The sequence below is a fragment of the Argopecten irradians genome, chromosome 4, assembly GCF_041381155.1.
Source record: "Argopecten irradians isolate NY chromosome 4, Ai_NY, whole genome shotgun sequence".
Taxonomy (NCBI): Eukaryota; Metazoa; Mollusca; class Bivalvia; order Pectinida; family Pectinidae; genus Argopecten; species Argopecten irradians.
Genome location: NC_091137.1, coordinates 51,192,769 through 51,218,138, shown reverse-complemented (window position 1 = coordinate 51,218,138; position 25,370 = coordinate 51,192,769). Strand labels below are relative to the sequence as shown.

The 25,370-nt window shown below is 39.2% G+C and overlaps 1 protein-coding gene across 6 annotated transcripts in view; it reads right to left on the bottom strand.

The window, feature by feature from the left end:
- Positions 1–2,423: 2,423 nt before the first annotated feature.
- LOC138321978 (endophilin-B1-like) overlaps positions 2,424–25,370 on the bottom strand; it is an 86,685-nt gene continuing 63,738 nt past the window's right edge. For all 6 annotated transcript variants that reach the window (XM_069266034.1, XM_069266035.1, XM_069266037.1 and 3 more), the window contains one exon: positions 2,424–7,241. In XM_069266034.1, coding sequence (XP_069122135.1) covers positions 7,134–7,241 — 108 coding nt within the window. In that variant the 3' untranslated portion in view covers positions 2,424–7,133. The remainder of the gene's footprint in view (positions 7,242–25,370) is intronic.

Here is a 25,370-nt window from a genome sequence, read left to right as displayed (position 1 = left end):
GCCCCACTCCTAAACACAGCCCCCACTCCTAAACACAGCCCCACTCCTAAACACAGCCCCCACTCCTAAACACAGCCCCACTCCTAAACACAGCCCCCACTCCTAAACACAGCCCCACTCCTAAACACAGCCCCACTCCTAAACACAGCCCCACTCCTAAAGACAGCCCCACTCCTAAACACAGCCCCACTCCTAAACACAGCCCCCACTCCTAAACACAGCCCACACTCCTTAACACAGACCCACTCCTAATCACAGCCCCCACTCCAAAATACAGCCCCCACTCCTAAACACAGCCCCCACTCCTAAACACAGCCCCACTCCTAAACACAGCCCCACTCCTAAACACAGCCCCACTCCTAAACACACAGCCCCACACTCCTAAACACAGCCCCACTCCACAGCCCACTCCTAAACACCCCCACTCCTAAAACACAGCCCCCACTCCTAAACACAGCCCCACTCCACGACGACATATATATATATAGATTCCAGAGCTCTCCGTGATAGGTTTCTACACTAGGAAATCATGACTGAATTCGGGTCTTGTGTCTTCAACACTATCATAAGCAAAAATGACATTTCATTTGCTGGAACACTTTTAGCCGAAATGGCTGGAGTCCCTTTCAAGGATGATGCTGCTAGAAAGACATTTCTGATGAAATCGGTTCGGGTCATCTTGAACGCTTCGCGCTCTCTTTGGTCTCTATTTTTATGTTGATTTATATTCTATCTCCACCTGGAGGAAATAAAGTTTGATGATGATGATGACATGTACATGGAGCTATTCCCCTAACTTTTATTTCTTATTACCATATTTTGTTGAATTTCTCGGATATCTTATTTTACCTGCTAGCAGGCAGCTTGGCGAGGGAATTGTACCTGCTGCCCATATTGCATACGTAAAAGCCGACTAAATTTTGGATCTTATCATTCCTCCTTGACACCGCCTCAATTTTGGCATTTGAGTGGATCCCTCGCCCCTGTGAGGAAGGGTCTGGGATCTGACCGAGACACACCATAGTCTATAAAAGTGATAGTTTCTGCTCCTGCATAAAGCTCAGTATATAGGAAGTAGGACGATTGGTTTGCCCGTTGTCAGTATAATGTGACCAGATAAGTTGTGATGTTTGCCATCCTTTGTGACATGCTTCAGTGGGATAACAGTAAGAAAGTTCCTCTATCACAAGAAGACACAATACGAAGTCCCCAAAATATGCACTCTACACACAGCGCATACCTTGTTAGGCCGTCCTGAAGTGACCCTGGCTAGTAATACGACGTTAAATTAACAAACCAAACAAACAAAGCTGTCTTATAGCAGCCGTTAGTGGATTTAAATGGACAGTTTTATTCGTTGGTGTGGAAAAACATTTAATATGATTGTGAGCCATCCAGGACGTGTATAACTTTACAGTTTTGTCTGACAATATGAGGCTCAGAAGGCATATATCGCTCGTCTGGTTTGTTATGCCATGAGAGTTAGTAAGAAAATAATCAAATTTCAATTCCAATGCAGGTTTTTCATCGCGCCATGATCACAAGAACATCGCTATGCTTTGCAATTAATGACTTCATCGACAATGCACTCTGCAGTTTCGTCGACTGCATTGATGACATCATGTGATTGTCTAGCGCGTGCGAGCTATCATACGTGACCATTGAGTTATTTTTCTCTGGCAACCACTGGATATCCATGTAAATTATGGGAGAAAATAATTTGCTTCCCTATTTTGGCACCTTTGTTTTACCTTGGCACTTTATCACCAACCAATTTTCATATTTCGATCTCGCCTAGATTTATATGTTTCCATTTCAGTAATCTCTGGCTCTCTTTGATGGTATAAGGTACATCTTAGTGTACAGATGTCATATTCCAGGTTCTTCTTCTCTTGCTGATTATAAGGTATAAGACCCTGTTTAACCTAGTGATATTTTGTGTGACTATCTATCACTTCTTGGGTATACGTGAACATACCTGAGTTGATAAAAAGTGTATTAGGCCTAACCGTAGGTATCTGTTGACTCGAAGACTGTTGTGTTATTTGTAAATCTTGACAAAATATGCAAAAAAATTGTACATTTCAGTTTACTAAGTCCACAAGGTTCGGTACATATGTCTAATGCCATTTTGTTTGTTAGTGTGTTTATAGCATGTACTAGGAGCGCTGGTTTGACCGGATTCTAACACCAGTCTGAGGGATATATCCAACAAGTTATCAATCTCTCTGCATTACTTGAGCTCTAAACCGTGACTTTTCCTTTATTTTTATAAACTATATTTATGTTGGAGAGAGCTGAACAGTGAGCATTATTACAACATGGATGACACACCAATCACAGAAAGCACACCCATTCTACACTGCTACACGTTTGGTTTAGTATTGTGAAATGAAGAAATAAAGAATAACAGAACAAAAGGCTGCATGTTTTTTTTTTAAGTTTATTATTTGGGGTTGACTAAAACTTTGACCTTATATACAGAGACTACCAAGGTACAGCCCCAGGCTGATCTGCTGGTGAGGGAATTGTACATGTGATCAATCTCATAACTATTGCATTGTATCATCTCGGTGACTGTTTACAGCATCACTCTATACACTACCAGATCTAGAGGACAGTAGCTGTAACCTAGATAGGTTAGCTGTAACCTACAGGGGCTAGCTTTAACTTATAGAGGTTAGCTGTAACCTATAGAGGTTAGCTGTAACCTAGAGAGGCTAGCTGTAACCTAGAGAGGCTAGCTGTAACCTAGAGAGGCTAGCTGTAACCTAGAGAGGCTAGCTGTAACCTAGAGAGGTTAGCTGTAACCTATAGAGGTTAGCTGTAACCTAGAGAGGCTAGCTGTAAACTAAAGAGGCTAGATGTTACCTAGAGAAGCTAGCTGTAACCTAGAGAGGTTAGCTGTTACCAACTGAGGCTAGCTGTAACCTACAGAGGCTAACTGTAATCTACATAGGCTAGCTTTAACCTACAGGGGCTAGCTGTAACCTATTGAGGCTAGCTGTAACCTAGATGCTAGCTGTAACCTAGAGAGGCTAACTGTAACCCAGCGAGGTTAGCTTTAACCTACAGAGGCTAACTGTAACCTATAGAGAGGCAAGCTGTAACCTACAGAAGTTAGCTGTAACCTACAGAGGTAAGCTGTAACCTACAGAGGCCAGCTGTAACCTACAGAAGTTAGCTGTAACCTACAGAGGCTAGCTGTAACCTACAGAAGTTAGCTGTAACCTACAGAGGTAAGCTGTAACCTACAGAGGCTAACTGTAACCTAGAGTGGTTAGCTTTAACCTACAAAGGCTAACTGTAACCTAGAGAGGCTAGCTGTAACCTACAGAGGTTAGCTGTAACCTACAGAAGTTAGCTGTAACCTACAGAGGTAAGCTGTAACCTACAGAGGCTAGCTGTAACCTACAGAGGTAAGCTGTAACCTACAGAGGCTAGCTGTAACCTACAAAGTTAGCTGTAACCTACAGAGGTAAACTGTAACCTACAGAGGCTAACTGTAACCTAGAGAGGCTAGCTGTTACCTACAGAAGCTAGCTGTAATCTAGAGAGGCTAGCTGTTACCTACAGAGGCTAGATAAAATGGATGTTAGCATGTGCTAGGTGCTGTAAATAATACAAAGGGTGCTAACTGTATCTTATACATTGTGGGCTAGTTTTATTTACAATGTGGGCTAGTTATTTATATATATTTAGGATATGCTAAAACACATACATTAAGTATGCTAGTTTTACACAGTTTTACAAACTTGACTAGCTTTAAAATATAAATGAAAGGCTTACATAATGTAGGCTATTGTACATTGTAGATACATGTATTATAAACTCACTGTGTTACCAGCAGGTCATATCATTATAGTTTGACAGGATGATATGCTCTATGTATACCAAATGTACAACAGGTCGAGAGGCCTTAACGCTCACCAGTTCTGATACAGAATACTACAAGGACATCCACCAGTATCATCATCACATCTATTAGGACTCATCATGAGTCATCATGAAAACTAAAATTTCAGTAAACTAACAAAAGACTTGGAATTATTAACTAATAAAAAATTACTCGGAAAAATTTATATAGAATAAGTGATATAATCAATGTGACTTTTCATTCTATCATATCTGAGAGATATGAGAAGTCATCAACACCTTTATCACCTTTTAACCTATGACAATTATTTGATTACACAACATCTGTCATTTGAGAACACTTTTGATATTTTAGTCATTTTGACCCCTTTGACATATCCAATCAGCCTTTCACGCTCTGGGAGCAAGTCAGGGCTAATTCACAATTGGCTAATATATAAAGTGTCATTGCTATTCCATACTAATATTCATATTCACAGATTTAGTCAATTTGAATTAACAACCTCTGCTCCCTTCATCAGACCCTTCAGGGGATAATTCACAATTTTGATTGACATTAGGCCTGAAACATTTGAGCAAAAATTAATTGAATTTACTGCAGTAGTTTTAGAGAAGTTGAAAATGTAAATTGTTTATGGACACACAATGCACAACGACGGATGAAAAGTGATTAGGTGAACCTCTGAAATTGAGAACCTAAATTATGTCTAGAGATAAAAAAACAACCTTCTCATCAACTTAGATATATATGTAGCATGACAAGTTGTGTAGATTGAGAAGTAAACACGGTTTGTTGGTCTTCATTATACTATAAAACCAATGATCCAGGCATTTTCCAATATTTCTTTCACGTCACATAATTCTTCATTTTTCAAAATTTTAGACAAAAATATTGATGTAAAATTAACAATTTATATAATTTATGGTATTTTTACATGGTAGAGCTAGTCTATTACTCATATGTACAGTTTCTTCACACATAAATAGACATATTTCACAAAATAGTCGAGGCACAAACTTATCAACAAATTGTCCAAGTAAAGTATATATGACATATAAACATATAGTGGGTCTAACTTGTGCCATCATATTGCACATCATATGACCTTGCCCTTACGCTAAACATCATATGGCTTGACCCCTCTACTAAACATTATATGACCTTGACCTATCTTGTCCCTTATGTTATTTGTACCTGACCACTGTTATGATGCAAGTTGAAGAGTATAAGGTTTAAATTGAGATACATTAATTGTTTTACTTGAAGAATTAAATATTGAGTGTTTGTAGAGAATTGTCACATAACATTCACTCCTTTGAGTCCTGTATACCAACTTAATCATATAATTCACAATTTTGATTGGTCTAGATTATGCCTAACGGTCTGTGCAAAATTTCACTGAATTTGCTTCAACACTTTTGGAGAAATTGAAAATGTAAATTGTTTACGAACACACAATGCATGACGACCGACAAAAGGCTATTAGAAAAGGTCACTTGAGACTTTGGCTCAGCTAGGTGACCTAAAAATGGCAAGTATTCATGCAAATTGATGACCAAATGTTATTTACAAGATGAGAAATTTTATTCTTCCACAACTAAAATTATGTTACATATTTCTGACTTAATATTAAGGTGAAAATCTTATTTACATACATATATAGTACACAATGAGATTTACAGAAAAAACACAGAAACTTGTACCATTACATGTAGGTCATTGTAACACAGGGACTTATATATCATATGTAGTTCACTATAACACGGGGACTTGTATTATTATATGTAAGTCACTGTAACACAATGACTTGTACCATTTTATGTAGGTCACTGAAACACAGGGACTTATACCATTATATGTAGGTCACTGTAACACAGGGACTTGCACTATTATATGTAGGTCACTGTAACACAGACTTGTCCTATATAAATATTGTATGTAGGTCACTGCAACACAGAGACTTGTACTATTAAATGTAGGTCACTGTAACACAAGGAATTGTACTATTAAATATAGGTCATTGTAACACAGGGATTTGTACCATTAAATGTAGGTCATTTTAAACAAATATCAGATGCTTGAAAACTTGTTAAATTGTCTGATTACGTAAGTATATCTATAGAAGTATGGAATGCGGCTCATCTAGGATATAATGATCCCATGTAGATCACATTTATATCTACTCACTCCTATCTCACAAATAAATCCTGAATATGGCCGATCATAGAATCGTGAAAAATACGTCTCCTATCACTGACACTATGTATCTACAAACAAGTCTCAAGATCATAGCCAAAAAGGTACATATGAATTTCACTTGATTTGCTGTACATTATTCTTTAAATTTCACGGACATTGTACATAGTTAAAACAGCAGATCAATGAAGATAAAACGATTGTTAGCATTAAATAGGTCCACTCCCTCAATACCAGACATTTTAATAAAACCAATTCTAAAACTTAATAAGCAACAATTGAGAAATAAAAAGACTAAACTCCCATTTATTACTGATATATACACAGTGTGGTAGCCATGATTCTATAAAGACATTAAAAACACCCCTGGTAACCTGTAAAATCACATAGCTAATAATCATAAATAAGTACACTATACTCAACATTGCCTGTTTTTAACAATTGTAAATTTACAAACAGTATTTTTTTAGAATTATATATATATAAGCTTTAAGCATAAAAGCAAAAAACATAATTAATGACGCCTTCACCAAAGACAAGTCTTCAATTGTTCCAGTGGCTTGGATCCCTCTCGAACTCTCATACCTTGTAATACCACAGTACATGTGGTTACAATTCCAATAGATTTTCATTTTGTGATTTTAATACGAGATATGTGGCTGACCTATTTTCCTTTGAGTCATTTTTGTAAGTAGCCTTTTTATTACTAGTTTTATTTTCATTTTTTATAGATATTTAGATTAAATTTGCACTCCTTATATTCTGTAGGTTACTATCACATATTATATAATAAATTATAGATGTACGTCATGCCAATTCTAAATAATAACCTCATTGATAAGAATCTTCATTTTACGCAAATGAATTAGAATTAGATTAAATTAAGTGCATGAATTCCTGCCATGCCCGGCCATTAAAAACACAAGTCATTTGGTCATACAATCATCATGTAAAAGTTGTGAAGATGTCTAAATTGTCTGTGGAGAATCAAAATGGTAAAAAAATGTGTAAAAATCACTGATGAAAACAGAGTTGTCAATTACAGTTAAATATCTTTACATCATTCTAGAACTTCTAAATATGTACTTGGTACTTTTCCCTTTTGAGGGCCTCTTTCTGCCATTACCCAATCAGGATCCAGACCCGGGAGTCGATAGACTGTTATTAGCTGTAAAATAAAATTTGAAAAAACGTTAACATATCATGTCATACATATTGTGAAATAATATTGTATTCATGAATTTTGTGTCTTTGACCAGCCAACCCTACATTTTTGTAGATGCACATTGGAACAGAACAGTACAAGGTGAGCAGTTCATTATGAAGTTACAGGGGTAAATCTGTTACACTAGCTGTACAATGTGAGAACAGTTCATTATGAAGTTACAGAGGTAAATCTGTTACACTAGCTGTACAAGGTGAGAACAGTTCATTATGAAGTTACAGGGGTAAATCTGTTACACTAGCTGTACAAGGTGAGCAGTTCATTATGAAGTTACAGGGGTAAATCTGTTACACTATCTGTACAATGTGAGAACAATTCATTATGAAGTTACAGGGGTAAATCTGTTACACTATCTGTACAAGGTGAGAACAGTTCATTATGAAGTTACAGGGGTAAATCTGTTACACTATCTGTACAAGGTGAGAACAGTTCATTATGAAGTTACAGGGGTGAATCTGTTACACTAGCTGTACAAGGTCAGAGCTGTTCATTATGAAGTATGAAGTAATAAGGGTGAATAAACACAATTGGTTTTCAACAGATTCTGTTACACTAGCTGTACAAGGGTCAAATCACAATTAATAGCACTATGAACCAGTATCATGCCAGGTTTGCTAATTACGATTTGTTTTAAATATTTAAAGTTATATATGCAACAACTGAGCAAAAAAAATTGACATAATTCAGTAATCTACCATTGAAAACCATCAGGTTTGATAAATTTAGCTGTGATATCATATGGACGGACAAACCTTTACGCACTGTAAAATTCTTGCTTTTATGCCTTATGTATGTTAGATGGAAACATCCATACAGAAATCACTTTACAATAATTATATATCTGAATGCAGACACGGTAGATATGTGAATTGAAGGTATGACAGTATGTACTCATTTCATTGCACTGCTGTAGATATGTGAATTGAAGGTATGACCATATGTACTCATTTCACTGTGCTGTAGATAGGTGATTGAAGGTATGACCGTATGTACTCATTTCACTGTGCTGTAGATAGGTGATTGAAGGTATGACCGTATGTACTCATTTCACTGTGCTGTAGATAGGTGATTGAAGGTATGACCGTATGTACTCATATCACTGTGCTGTAGATATGTGATTGAAGGTATGACCGTATGTACTCATTTCACTGTGCTGTAGATATGTGATTGAAGGTATGACCGTATGTACTCATTTCACTATGCTGTAGATAGGTGATTGAAGGTATGACCGTATGTACTCATATTTCACTGTGCTGTAGATAGTGATTGAAGGTATGACCGTATGTACTCATTCACTGTGCTGTAGATATGTGATTGAAGGTATGACTATGTACTCATTTCACTGTGCTGTAGATAGGTGATTGAAGGTATGACCGTATGTACTATTTCACTGTGCTGTAGATAGTGATTGAAGGTATGACCGTATGTACTCATTTCACTATGCTGTAGATAGGTGATTGAAGGTATGACCGTATGTACTCATTTCACTGTGCTGTAGATAGGTGATTGAAGGTATGACCGTATGTACTCATTTCACTGTGCTGTAGATAGGTGATTGAAGGTATGACCGTATGTACTCATATCACTGTGCTGTAGATATGTGATTGAAGGTATGACCATATGTACTTATTTCACTATGCTGTAGATAGGTGATTGAAGGTATGACCGTATGTACTCATATCACTGTGCTGTAGATATGTGAATTGAAGGTATGACCGTATGTTCTCATATCACTGTGCTGTAGATATGTGAATTGAAGGTATGACCGTATGTACTCATATCACTGTGCTGTAGATATGTGATTGAAGGTATGACCATATGTACTCATTTCACTGTGCTGTAGATATGTGAATTGAAGGTATGACCGTATGTACTCATATCACTATGCTGTAGATATGTGAATTGAAGGTATGACCGTATGTTCTCATATCACTATGCTGTAGATATGTGAATTGAAGGTATGACCGTATGTTCTCATATCACTATGCTGAAGATATGTGAATTGAAGGTATGACCGTATGTACTCTTATCGCACCTCGGACAGAAATGTCCTCAAATGATTGGCGGAGAGTCGTCACGTGGTGACCCCCTATCACTTTATAGGGGGTCAGTAAATTTTATTATGGTGCAATATGGCGGCTCTCGCCCTCGCTTCAAAATTTAAACACATTATCTTCAACTAAATATACCACTTCATTACCGTTAAACTATATATCACTTGTTAATTTTTGTGTAAAAATAACCCTAATCGTTTTAATACTTCAAATCACATGAAATGCATTTTTTAAATACGAGTTGCTTCCCCTACGCCAGTTTGAAAGTTGATGACGCGGCGAAAGTCAAACGTAACAATTCAAGCGTTTTCTAGGCTGTGATTATAAACAAATGGAGGTGTTCGTACCTACAGATCAATCTTCACTCTATAATCAATTTATCGGCATTACTTTTAAGTGATTATCTCAGCGAGAATGCACAGATGATCAAGGAGATTGTGTTTAAAATGTTAGATGGATGTTTGTGTCACTCTTGTTTGTGATGCTTTCAATATATACAGACGGTCTGGTGTCGTATTGAGGTAGGCCTACTGTGCACATAGGAATGTCGAAATTATTGTTGATTTATGAATTCATTATTATTCTGTAGGTTCCTTATACAGTATGTTTGAAAATTCTTGAAAGAAATACATAGATACATATTTAGCCTGGGCCAATTATTTTAAAAGTGGCGATTGTTTGTTATCAGTTATCGTGACAGTATGATTTAAGTTTGATTTCAGATTCTTGACCAAACAAATAGGCAACAAAGAATTAATAAAACAAATAAATGGTCCTCGATGCGATAAATTCGTTATATAGTCAGTTACTAACCCCCTATAAAGGCATAGAGGGTCAGTAAGAAGTATAGGAGGCTCGGGCTACGCCCTCGCCCCCTATAAATCTTACTGACCCTCTATGCCTTTATAGGGGGTCAGTAACTGACTATATAACTAATAATATCACTGTGCTGTAGATATGTGATTGAAGGTATGACCATATGTACTCATTTCACTGTGCTGTAGATATGTGAATTGAAGGTATGAACATATGTACTCATTTCACTGTGCTCTAGATATGTGAATTGAAAGTATGAACATATGTACTCATTTCACTGTGCTCTAGATATGTGAATTGAAGGTATGACCGTATGTTCTCATATCACTGTGCTGTAGATATGGGAATTGAAGGTATGACTGTATGTACTCATATCACTGTGCTGTAGATATGTGAATTGAAAGTATGAACATATGTACTCATTTCACTGTGCTCTAGATATGTGAATTGAAAGTATGAACATATGTACTCATTTCACTGTGCTGTAGATATGTGAATCTAAGGTATGAACGTATATACTCATTTTACTGTGCTGTAGATATGTGAATTGAAGGAATGACCGTATGTACTCATTTCACTGTGCTGTAGATATGTGAATTGAAGGTATGAACGTATGTACTCATATCACTGTGCTGTAGATATGTGAATTGAAGGTATGAACATATGTAGTCATATCACTGTGCTGTAGATATGTGAATTGAAGCTATGACTGTATGTTCTCATATCACTTTGCTGTAGATATGTGAATTGAAGCTATGACTGTATATGAACTCATTTCACTGTGCTGTAGATATGTGAATTAAAGGTATGACTGTATATGAACTCATTTCACTGTGCTGTAGATATGTGAATTAAAGGTATGACTGTATGTTCTCATCTCACTGTGCTGTAGATATGTGAATTGAAGGTATAAACATATGTACTCGTAGCACTGTGCTGTAGATATGGGAATTGAAGGTATGACCGTATGTACTCATTTCACTGTGCTGTAGATATGTGAATTGAAGGTATGAACATATGTAGTCATATCACTGTGCTGTAGATATGTGAATTGAAGCTATGACTGTATGTTCTCATATCACTGTGCTGTAGATATGTGAATTGAAGCTATGACTGTATATGAACTCATTTCACTGTGCTGTAGATATGTGAATTGAAGGTATGAACGTATGTTCTCATATCACTGTGCTGTAGATATGTGAATTGAAGGTATGACTGTATGTTCTCATCTCACTGTGCTGTAGATATGTGAATTGAAGGTATAAACGTATGTACTCGTAGCACTGTGCTGTAGATATGTGAATTGAAGGTATGACCGTATGTACTCATTTCACTGTGCTGTAGATATATGAATTGAAGGTATGACCATATGTACTCATATCACTGTGCTGTAGATATGTGAATTGAAGGTATGAATGTATGTACTCATTTCACTGTGCTGTAAATATGTGAATTGAAGGTATAACCGTATGTTCTCATATCACTGTGCTGTAGATATATGAATTGAAGGTATGACCATATGTACTCATTTCACTGTGCTGTAGATATTTGAATTGAAGGTATAACCGTATGTTCTCATATCACTGTGCTGTAGATATGTGAATTGAAGGTATAACCATATGTTCTCATATCACTGTGCTAAAAATATATGAATTGAAGGTATGACCATATGTACTCATTTCACTGTGCTGTAGATATGTGAATTGAAGGTATAAACGTATGTACTCGTAGCACTGTGCTGTAGATATGTGAATTGAAGGTATGACTGTATGTTCTCATATCACTGTGCTGTAGATATGTGAATTGAAGATATGACTATGTTTTCATTTCACTGTGCTGTAGATATGTGAATTGAAGATATGACTGTATATGAACTCATTTCACTGTGCTGTAGATATGTGAATTGATGGTATGACTGTATGTACTCATTTAACTATGCTGTAGATATGTGAATTGAAGGTATGACCATATGTTCTCAATTCACTGTGCTGTAGATATTTGAATTGAAGGTATGAACGTATGTTCTCATATCACTGTGCTGTAGATATGTGAATTGAAGGCATGACCGTATGTACTCATTTCACGGTGCTGTAGATATGTGAATTGAAGGTATGAACATATGTAGTCATTTCACTGTGCTGTAGATATGTGAATTGAAGGTATAACTGTATGTTCTCATATCACTTTGCTGTAGATATGTGAATTGAAGGTATGACCGTATGTACTCATATCACTGTGCTGTAGATATGTGAATTGAAGGTATGACTGTATGTTCTCATATCACTGTGCTGTAGATATGTGAATTGAAGGTATGAACGTATGTACTCATATCACTGTGCTGTAGATATGTGAATTGAAGGTATGAACGTATGTACTCATATCACTGTGCTGTAGATATGTGAATTGAAGGTATAAACGTATGTACTTATATCACTGTGCTGTAGATATGTGAATTGAAGGGATAAACGTATGTACTCCTATCACTGTGCTGTAGATATGTGAATTGAAAGTATGACCATATGTACTCATTTCAGTGTGCTGTAGATATGTGAATTGAAGGTATGACCGTATGTTCTCATATCACTATGCTGTAGATATGTGAATTGAAGGTATGACCGTATGTACTCATATCACTGTGCTGTAGATATGTGAATTGAAGGTATGAACGTATGTACTCATATCACTGTGTTGTAGATATGTGAATTGAAGGAATGACCGTATGTACTCATATCACTGTGCTGTAGATATGTGAATTGAAGGTATGAATGTATGTACTCATTTCACTGTGCTGTAGATATTTGAATTGAAGGTATAACTGTATGTTCTCATATGAATTGAAGGTATGATTTTTTCATTTCACTGTGCTGTAGATATGTGATGAATGTGAAGGCTATGATTATGTTTTTCATTTCACTGTGCTGTAGATATGTGAATTGAAGATTTGATGTCATGTGCTGTAGATATGTGAATTAGTTTACTCATTTCACTGTGCTGTAAATATGTGAATTGAAGGTATGACTGTATGTACTCATTCACTGTGCTGTAGATATGTGATTAGTATACGTATGTCTCTTCACGTGTGTAGATGTGAATAGTATGATGATCATATCACTGTGCTGTAGATATGTGAATTGAAGGTATGACCTTATGTTCTCATATCACTGTGCTGTAGATATGTGAATTAGTGGTATAACTGTATGTTCTCATATCACTGTGCTGTAGATGTACTCATATCACTGTGCTGTAGATATGTGAATTGAAGGTATGACTGTATGTTCTCATATCACTGTGCTGTAGATATGTGAATTGAAGGTATGACTGTATGAACTCATATCACTGTGCTGTAGATATGTGAATTAATGGTATGACTGTATGTTCTCATTTCACTGTGCTGTAGATATGTGAATTGAAGGTATAACCGTATGTTCTCATATCACTGTGCTGTAGATATGTGAATTGATGGTATGACTGTATGTTCTCATATCACTGTGCTGTAGATATGTGAATTGAAGCTATGACTGTATGTTTTCATTTCACTGTGCTGTAGATATGTGAATTGAAGGTATGACTGTATGTTCTCATTTCACTGTGCTGTAGATATGTGAATTGAAGGTATGACTGTATGAACTCATATCACTGTGCTGTAGATATGTGAATTAATGGTATGACTGTATGTTCTCATGTTCATGTGCTGTAGATATGTGAATTGAAGGTATGACTGTATGAACTCATATCACTGTGCTGTAGATATGTGAATTGATGGTATGACTGTATGTTCTCATTTCACTGTGCTGTAGATATGTGAATTGAAGGTATAACCGTATGTTCTCATATCACTGTGCTGTAGATATGTGAATTGATGGTATGACTGTATGTTCTCATTTCACTGTGCTGTAGATATGTGAATTGATGGTATGACTGTATGTACTCATTTCACTGTGCTGTAGATATGTAAATTGAAGGTATGACCATATGTATTCATTTCTCTGTGCTGTAGATATGTGAATTGAAGGTATGACCGTATGTACTCGTTTCATGTGTGTGTAGATATGTGAATTGAAGATATGACTCATATCACTTGCTGAGATATGTGAATTGAAGTATGACGTATGTTTCATTTCACTGTGCTGTAGATATGTGAATTGAAGGTATGACTGTATGTACTCATTTCACTGTGCTGTAGATATGTAAATTGAAGGTATGACCATATGTATTCATTTCTCTGTGCTGTAGATATGTGAATTGAAGGTATGACCGTATGTACTCATTTCTCTGTGCTGTAGATATGTGAATTGAAGGTATGACCGTATGTACTCGTTTCAGTGTGCTGTAGATATGTGAATTGAAGGTATGACCGTATGTTCTCATATCACTATGCTGAAGATATGTGAATTGAAGGTATGACCGTATGTTCTCATATCACTGTGCTGTAGATATGTGAATTGAAGGTATGACCGTATGTACTCATATCACTGTGCTGTAGATATGTGAATTGAAGGTATAAACGTATGTACTCTATCACTGTGCTGTAGATATGTGAATTGATGGTATGACTGTATGTTCTCATATCACTGTGCTGTAGATATGTGAATTGAAGGTATGACCGTATGTACTCATATCACTGTGCTGTAGATATGTGAATTGAAGGTATGACCGTATGTACTCATCTCACTGTGCTGTAGATATGTGAATTGAAGGTATGACTGTATGTACTCATTTCACTGTGCTGTTGATGTTAATGTTGTGTTTTGAGGCAGTACTGCTCCAAATCATTTTCAGCTATTTAAAATTAAGATCTATATGCATTGTAAGGATTGTAATTCTCAACGTTTTGGTAATTTTTATAGCAAATAACATATCAAAAGTTCTACTTGATTTGTGAATATGAAAAATTACAGCACATATATCTTTGAACCTAATGTCTAAGGCATCTTAGTTTTTAACGAATTCTGTTGGACATTATAAATAGTAGAGAAGGAGAAAACTGATGCCAAGTAATCAAAATTAGAATTGACAAATATTCTGTGTTTGAAGTTGTTTCTCATATAGGCATGAAACTGTTCAATTTGTTTCCAAAATAACAACAGGGTTTGGAACCCAGTTTTCCTATAATATTTTCATTTAAACATCTACCAAATTATAAAAACTTTCTATCTTCTAATGACATATTATGTTTCATAGTTATCAACAAGTTATACACAGATAGTAACAGAGATTATGACAACACAGTACCCATCAGACCTAGGCATGCCTATCTACTCACAACATAAAGCATTCAATGTCACCACAGAATTTGTAATTTGCAAAGCAGCATTGAATATCAAGAAAGGTGAAAATATATTTGGTACCTTACAAAACCGATAAAAAATTTAAAAGATGACAAACATTTAATGAACATTTCTTTGAATTCATTGATTTTCAATAAATTTACTTTGAGTAATAAACCTTGGTAGGTATAATGTTAGTTAAAGGGAGGTAAGTCATGGACTAACTAGCAAGCTATGGGAAGGCCACTCTAGATTATAAGATATACATCATTCAAGGTCAAACAGCTTCCATACAAGGTGACATTTTTCAAAATCAAACATTTTGAATGAGCGGATTCTCACAAAAGTTTGCAAACAATTTTTTTTTCAAACCCCGATAAAATTAAACAAGAGGCCCATGGGCCTTAACGGTCATCTGACTCATTGCACAAAACAACAAAGTCACAGTATAAAGTATTGTTTAACGATTAATATAAACAATACAAGGAACTCCTTAGTTGAATATGTAAGTTTCTGAAATAGGTAAATGTCATTCGTTGAACAAACTTGGTAGCCCTTCATCCATATATGGTCGTAACCCATTTACGGATTCTAAAGCCAAATTTCAGCAAAGCTTCCATTTTGGACATCCGCCATACTATCCCCATGGGTCTTAGCTCGGTCCTTTATAAAATATGATTGTCCTCACCTAATGTTCCCCTTCAGAATCAATTAAAACCCCTTTAGACCAATTTTCCTTGAGATTGGAGACCGAAATCTGAAAACAGGAAGTGGGCCAGCTAAATTTAAGAAAATTTGCCCTTTTGGGGCCCCACACCTCAGCCCCTAGGGGTCGGACCAGACTCATATATATAAAATACGATTGTCCTTCCCCAATGATGTTTCACACCAAATATGGATGAAATCCATCCAAGGATGAAGGACTAGTAGGATTTTAAAGCTTAAATTAAGAAAATTTCCCCTTTTTAGGCCCCGTCCCTCTGCCCCTAGGGGTCGGACCAGGCTCATTTATATAAAATATGATTGTCCTTCCCCAATGATGTTTCACACCAAATATGGATGAAATCCATCCAAGGATGAAGGAGGAGTAGGATCTAGCTTAAATTAAGAAAATTTGACCTTTTGGAGCCCCGCCCCTCTGCCCATAGTGGTCGGATCTATTTCATTTATATAAAATATGATTGTCCTTCCCCAATGATGTTACACACCAAATATGGATGAAATCCATTCAAGGATGGAGGAGAAGTAGGATTTAAAGCTTAAATTAAGAAAATTTCCTCTTTTGGAGCCCCGCCCCTCTGCCCCTAGGGGTCACCAGGCTCATTTATATAAAATATGATTGTCCTTCCCCAACGATATTTCACACCAAATATGGATGAAATCCATCCAAGGATGAAGGAGAAGTAGGATTTTAAAGCTAAAATTAAGAAAATTTGCCCTTTCGGGGCCCCACCCCTCAGCCCCTAGGGTTCGGACTAGGCTCATTTATATAAAATATGATTGTCCTTCCCCCAATGATATTTTACACCAAATATGGATGAAATCCATCCAAGGACGAAGGAGGAGTAGGATTTTAAAGCTAAAATTAAGAAAATTTGCCCTTTTTTGGGCCCCATCCCTCAGCCCCTAGGGGTCGGACCAGACTCATATATATAAAATACGATTGTCCTTCCCCAATGATGTTTCACACCAAATATTGATGAAATCCATCCAAGGATGAAGGACTAGTAGGATTTTAAAGCTTAAATAAGAAAATTTCCCCTTTTTAGGCCCCGTCCCTCTGCCCCTAGGGGTCGGACCAGGCTCATTTATATAAAATATGATTGTCCTTCCCCAATGATGTTTCACACCAAATATGGATGAAATCCATCCAAGGATGAAGGAGGAGTAGGATCTAGCTTAAATTAAGAAAATTTGACCTTTTGGAGCCCCGCCCCTCTGCCCATAGTGGTCGGATCTATTTCATTTATATAAAATATGATTGTCCTTCCCCAATGATGTTACACACCAAATATGGATGAAATCCATTCAAGGATGGAGGAGAAGTAGGATTTTAAAGCTTAAATTAAGAAAATTTCCTCTTTTGGAGCCCCGCCCCTCTGCCCCTAGGGGTCACCAGGCTCATTTATATAAAATATGATTGTCCTTCCCCAACGATATTTCACACCAAATATGGATGAAATCCATCCAAGGATGAAGGAGAAGTAGGATTTTAAAGCTAAAATTAAGAAAATTTGCCCTTTCGGGGCCCCACCCCTCAGCCCCTAGGGTTCGGACCAGGCTCATTTATATAAAATATGATTGTCCTTCCCCCAATGATATTTTACACCAAATATAGATGAAATCCATTCAAGGATGAAGGAGGAGTAGGATTTTAAAGCTAAAATTAAGAAAATTTGCCCTTTTTTGGGCCCCATCCCTCAGCCCCTAGGGGTCGGACCAGGCTCATTTATATAAAATATGAATGTCCTTTCCTAATGATATTTCACACCAAATATGGATGAAATCCATCCAAGGATGAAAGAGGAGTAGGATTTTAAAGCTTAAATTAAGAAAATTTGCCCTTTTGGGGCCCCACCCCTCAGCCTCTAGGGGTCGGACAAGGCTCATTTATATAAAATATGATTGTCCATCCCCAATGATGTTTCACACCAAATATGGATGAAATCCATTCAAGGATGAAGGAGGAGTAGGATTTTAAAGCTTAAATTAAGAAAATTTGCCCTTTTGGGGCCCCACCCCTCAGCCCCAAGGGGTCGGACCAGGCTCATTTATATAAAATATGATTGTCCTTCCCCAATGATGTTTCACACCAAATATGGATGTAATCCGCTCAAGGGTTAAGGAGGAGTAGGCTTTTGTATAAATAGTCTTACGCACGACGCACGGCGCACGGCGCACGGCGGACGGCGCACGGCGCACGGCGGACGGCGCACGACGACGGACGAAACACGATGACAATAGGTCATCCTGACCTTCGATCAGATGACCTAAAAATAGTGACATCAATACTTTTAATTTTATACTCTTTTTGATAAAATGAAGTATTTTTAAATGTAACATTAAAGTGTTTTTTTAAGGGATTCTTTTTTCCGAATCAATATGCAATGTCAATGTCTCTATTGTGACGTCATGATAACGTCGTGGTTTCGCACCATTCTTGGATTTTTTTTTTCATAGTGGTATGCAAAAAAAATATTGGCCAATCAGAAAGCCAGATTTGGTATGAAAACAAAGAACAAGAGGCCCAGAGGGCCTGTATCGCTCACCTGGTTTGTAATGCCAAATAATTTTCTGAATACAGGTTCATTGTTTCTTTTCTGAAGGAATTTTAATATTAACCTCTAAATCCCCTATTGGGCCCCACCCCTCCTGCCCCCTGGGGGTCAGAGCCAAAATTTATACAAGTTCTGTTCCCCTTCCACAAAGGATGTTTCTGGCCAAATTTGGTTACATTCCATGCAGAACTCTATGACTTTGTAGCGATTTAAAGAATTTACCTCTATTTCCCCTATTGGGCCCCAATTCTCCTACCCCCGGGGGATCAGAGCCAAAATTTATACAAGTTCTGTTCCCCTTCCCCCAAGGATGTTTGTGGCCAAATTTGGTTACAATCCATGCAGAACTCTATGAGAAGAAGTGATTTAAAGGATTTACCTCTATTTCCCCTATTGGGCCCCGCCCCTCCTACCCCCAGGGGATCGGAGCCAAAATTTATACAAGTTCTGTTCCTCTTCCCCCAAGGATGTTTGTGGCCAAATTTGGTTCCAATCCATGCAGAACTCTAGGACAAGTAGCGATTGATAGGATTTACCTCTATTTCCCCTATTGGGCCCCGCCCCTCCTGCCCCCAGGGGGTCAGAGCCAAAATTTATACAAGTTCTGTTCTCCTACCCCCAAGGATGTTTGTGGCCAAATTTAGTTACAATCCATACAAAACTCTTGGACAATTAAGTAGCAATTTATAGAATTTACCTATAATTCCCCTATTGGGCCCCGCCCCTCCTGCCCCGGGGACCAGAGCCAAAATTTATACAAACTCAGTTCTTATTCTCCCAAGGATATTTCTGGCTAAATTTGGTTACATTCCATGCAGAACTCTATGACTAGTAGCGAATTAAAGGATTTACCTCTATTTCCCCTATTGGGCCCCACCCCTCCAGCCCCCGGGGGGCCAGAGCCAAAATTTATACAAGTTCTGTTCCCCTTCCCCCAAGGATGTTTCTGGCCAAATTTTGTTACAATCCATGCAGAACTCTATGACTAGTAGCGATTTAAAGAATTTACCTCTATTTCCCCTATTGGGCCCCAATTCTCCTACCCCCGGGGAATCAGAGCCAAAATTTATACAAGTTCTGTTCCCCTTCCCCCAAGGATGTTTGTGGCCAAATTTGGTTACAATCCATGTAGAACTCTAGAACAAGAAGCGATTGAGAGAATTTACCTCTATTTCCCCTATTTGGCCCTGCCCCTCCTGCCCCCTGGGGGTCAGAGCCAAAATTTATACAAGTTCTGTTCCCCTTCCCCCACGGATGTTTGTGGCCAAATTTGGTTACAATCCATGTAGAACTCTATGACAAGTAGCGATTTGAGGGATTTACCTCTATTTCCCCTATTGGGCCTCGCCCCTCCTGCCCCCGGGGGGTCATAGCCAAAATTTATACAAGTTCTGTTCCCCTTCCCCCAAGGATGTTTCTGGCCAAATTTTGTTACATTCCATTCAGAACTCTATGACAAGTAGGGATTTAAAGGATTTACCTCTATTTCCCCTATTGGGCCCCGCCCCTCCTGCCCCCGGGGGGTCAGAGCCAAAATTTATACAAGTTCTGTTCCCCTTCCCCCAAGGATGTTTGTGGCCAAATTTGGTTACAATCCATGCAGAACTCTATGACTAGTAGCGATTTAAAGGAAATGTTGACGGACAGACGGACGGACGGACGACGGACGGACGGACGACGGACGACGGACGACGCGCCATGACATAAGCTCACCAGCCCTTCGGGCCAGGTGAGCTAAAAATTAATTATAACATTAGAAATACTGAATAAGTTATAATTTAAAGTATTCCTAATTTTCATGTTTTCCTCTAAAGATACATTTGAACTAGTTATAAGGCTGGACTAAATATACTATAATAGATTTACAAGGTGAATGAGGTTACAGTGTTAGCTGAAGCAATTTATACTGCATGTGAACCTTAATGAGCTTAATGTGTAAAAAGCATTGAACACAATCACTCCGACGTAGCATATCTCCTAAAGTACATAGCATGATCAAAAGTAAATGATATGAAAAGATTCCAAGCTGAAGCTGTGTATTTTGTATGCCACTTTTGCCATCACTGTTAACTTATAATTCTTATAAAATATCTTGGTGGCTAAAGTCTTAATATATTGATAGCTCAATGTATATAGGGACCATAGGGAGTATATATATAAGAAATTTTGGAAAAACAAAGAGGAATATCATTAACAGTCTGCCTATGGAGGAACAATTGGACCATGGATTACTTACAAAAGATGATGTTCTGAATACAGGTTCATTATTTCTTTTCCTTAATTTTTATATTTACCTCTAATTCCCCTATTGGGCCCCGCCCCTCCTGCCCCCGGGGGGGGTCAGAGCCAAAATTTATACAAGTTCTGTTGCTCTTCCCCCAAGGATGTTTGTGGCCAAATTTGGTTACAATACATGCAGAACTCTAGACAAGTAGGGATTCATAGGATTTACCTATATTTCCCCTATTGAGCCCCACCCCTCCTGCCCCCAGGGGGTCAGAGCCAAAATTTATACAAGTTCTGTTCCCCTTCCCCCAAGGATGTTTGTGGCCAAATTTGGTTACAATCCATGCAGAACTCTAGGACAAGTAGGGATTTATAGGATTTACCTCTATTTCCCCTATTGGGCCCCGCCCCTCCTGCCCCCGGGGGGGTCAGAGCCAAAATTTATACAAGTTCTGTTCTCCTTCCTCCACAGATATTTGTGGCCAAATTTGGTTACAATCCATGCAGAACTCTAGGACAAGTAGCGATTTGAAGGATTTACCTCTATTTCCCCTATTGGGCCCCGCCCCTCCTGCCCCCGGGGGGTCAGAGCCAAAATTTATACAAGTTCTGTTCCCCTTCCCCAAATGATGTTTGTGGTCAAATTTGGTTACAATCCATGCAGAACTCTAGGACAAGTAGCGATTTAAAGGATTTACCTCTATTTCCCATATTGAGCCCCGCCCCTCCTGCTCCCGGGGGGTCAGAGCCAAAATTTATACAAGTTCTGTTCCCCTTCCCCAAAGGATGTTTGTGGCCAAATTTGGTTACAATCCATGCAGAACTCTAGGACAAGTAGGGATTTATAGAATTTACTTCTATTTCCCCTATTGGGCCCCGCCCCTCCTGCCCCCGGGGGGTCAGAGCCAAAATTTATACAAGTTCTGTTCTCCTTCCTCCACAGATATTTGTGGCCGAATTTGGTTACAATCCGTGCAGAACTCTAGGACAAGTAGCGATTTGAAGGATTTACCTCTATTTCCCTTATTTAGCCCCGCCCCTCCTGCCCCCGGGGGGTCAGAGCCAAAATTTATACAAGTTCTGTTCCCCTTCCCCAAATGATGTTTGTGGTCAAATTTGGTTACAATCCATGCAGAACTCTAGGACGAGTAGCGATTTAAAGGATTTACCTCTATTTCCCATATTGAGCCCCGCCCCTCCTGCCCCCGAGGGGTCAGAGCCAAAATTTATACAAGTTCTGTTCTCCTTCCTCCACAGATATTTGTGGCCAAATTTGGTTACAATCCATGCAGAACTCTAGGACAAGAGGCCCAGAGGGCCTGTATCGCTCACCTGGTTTGTAATGCCAAGTAATGTTCTGAATACAGGTTCATTGTTTCTTTTCTGAAGGAATTTTGATATTAACCTCTAAATCCCCTATTAGGCCCCACCCCTCCTGCCCCCAGGGGGTCAGAGCCAAAATTTATACAAGTTCTGTTCCCCTTCCCCCAAGGATGTTTGCGGCCAAATTTGGTCACAATCCAAGCAAAACTCTAGGACAAGTAGCAATTTATAGGATTTACCTCTATTTCCCCTATTGGGCCCCACCCGTCCTGCCCCTGGGGGGCCAGAGCCAAAACTTATACAAGTTCTGTTCCCCTTCCCCCAAGGATGTTTGTGGCCAAATTTGGTTACAATCCATACAGAACTCTATGACTAGTAGCGATTTAAAGAATTTACCTCTATTTCCCCTATTGGGCCCCGCCCCTCCTGCCCCCCGGGACCAGAGCCAAAATTTATACAAACTCAGTTCTTATTCTCCCAAGGATATTTCTGGCCAAATTTGGTTACATTCCATGCGGAACTCTGTGACTAGTAGCGATTTAAAGGATTTACCTCTATTTCCCCTATTAGGCTCCGCCCCTCCAGCCCCCGGGGGGCCAGAGCCAAAATTTATACAAGTTCTGTTCCCCTTCCCCCAAGGATGTTTGTGGCCAAATTTGGTTCCAATCCCTGCAGAACTCTATGACTAGTAGCGATTTAAAGGATTTACCTCTATTTCCCCTATTGGGCCCCGCCCCTCCTGCCCCCGGGGGGGTCAGAGCCAAAATTTATACAAGTTCTGTTCCCCTTCCCCCAAGGATGTTTGTGGCCAAATTTGGTTACATTTCATTCAGAACTCTATGACTAGTAGCGATTTAAAGGATTTACCTCTATTTCCCCTATTGGGCCCCGCCCCTCCTGCCCCCGGGGGGGCCAGAGCCAAAATTTATACAAGTTCTGTTCCCCTTCCCCCAAGGATGTTTGTGGCCAAATTTGGTTACAATCCATGCAGAACTCTATGACTAGTAGCGATTTAAAGGATTTACCTCTATTTCCCCTATTGGGCCCCGCCCATCCTGCCCCTGGGGGATCAGAGCCAAAATTTATACAAGTTCTGTTCCCCTTCCCCCAAGGATGTTTGTGGCTGATTTTGGTTACATTCCATGCAGAACTCTAGGACAAGTAGCGATTTAAAGGATTTACCTCTATTTCCCCTATTGGGCCCCGCCCCTCCTGCCCCCGGGGGGGGGTCAGAGCCAAAATTTATACAAGTTCTGTTCCCCTTCCCCCAAGGATGTTTGTGGCCAAATTTGGTTCCAATCCATGCAGAACTCTATGACTAGTAGCGATTTAAAGGATTTACCTCTATTTCCCCTATTGGGCCCCGCCCCTCCTGCCCCCGGGGGGGGGGGGGGGGGGGGTCAGAGCCAAAATTTATACAAGTTCTGTTCCCCTTCCCCCAAGGATGTTTGTGGCTGATTTTGGTTACAATCCATGCCAAACTCTAGGACAAGTAGCGATTTAAAGGATTTACCTCTATTTCCCCTATTGGGCCCCGCCCCTCCTGCCCCTGGGGGATCAGAGCCAAAATTTATACAAGTTCTGTTCCCCTTCCCCCAAGGATGTTTGTGGCTGATTTTGGTTACAATCCATGCCAAACTCTAGGACAAGTAGCGATTTAAAGGATTTACCTCTATTTCCCCTATTGGGCCCCGCCCCTCCTGCCCCTGGGGGGTCAGAGCCAAAATTTATACAAGTTCTGTTCCCCCTCCCCCAAGGATGTTTGTGGCCAAATTTGGTTACAATCCATGCAGAACTCTAGGACAAGTAGCGATTTATAGGAAATGTTGACGGACGGACGGACGGACGGACGGACGACGGACGACGGACGACGGACGCCGCGCCATGACATAAGCTCACCGGCCCTTCGGGCCAGGTGAGCTAACAAGTAGCGATTTATAGGATTGACCTTATTTCCCCTATTGGGCCCCACCCCTCCTGCCCCTGGGGGGTCAGGGCCAAAATTTATACAAGTTCTGTTCCCCTTCCCCAAAGGATGTTTGTGGCCAAATTTGGTTACAATCCATGCAGAACTCTATGACTATAGCGATTTAAAGGAAATGTTGACGGACGGACGGACGGACGGACGACGGACGCCGCGCCATGACATAAGCTCACCGGCCCTTTGGGCCAGGTGAGCTAAAAATAAGTAAAATTGACTCCAAAATTTGTTTAATTTTGAAACACAACCATATAATGATTCTATAGATACCATACAACTATGCTATCCAATACAAAGGTTCAGAGAGGAAGTAATTTATATGAAAAAAATAGCCTAATTGACCTTTTTTGGCCCCGCGTCTAAGGCCCCAGGGAGTCAGCCCTATACTTTGTACAATTTTAAATCCCCATCCTATAAGGATGCTACTATTGCATTATGAGTGCTCTTCCATGCTTAGTTGCAGAGGAGAAGTCGTTTAAATGGAAATAGCCAAATTGACCCCTTTTGACCCCACCCCTCAGGCCCCAGGGGGATCAGCCCCATCATTTGCACAATTTTGAATCCCGACTTATAAGGATGCTACCATTGCATTATGAGCGTAATCCCATGTTTAGTTACAGAGAAGAAGTCGTTTATACGGAAATAGTCATATTGACCACTTTTGACTCCACCCCTCAGGCCCCCAGGGGGGTCAGCCCTATCATTTGCACAATTTTGAACCCTCACCCTATAAGGATGCTACCATTGCATTATGGGTGCTATATATATATATCCCGTGCTTAGTTGCAGAGAAGAAGTCATTTGTATGGAAATAGCCAAATTGACCCCTTTTGACCTTGTCCCTCAGGCCCCTAGGGGGTCAGCCCCATCATTTGTACAATTTTGAATCCCCACCCTATAACGATGCTACCATAGCATTATGAGTGCTATCCCATGCTTAGTTTCAGAGAAGAAGTCGTTTATATGGAAAAGCCAAATTGACCCCTTTTGACCCCGCCCCTCAGGCCCCTGGGGGGTCAGCCCCATCATTTGTACAATTTTGAATCCCCACCTTATAAAGATGCTACAATTGCATTATGGATGCTATTCCATGCTTAGTTTCAGAGAAGAAGTCGTTTATATGGAAA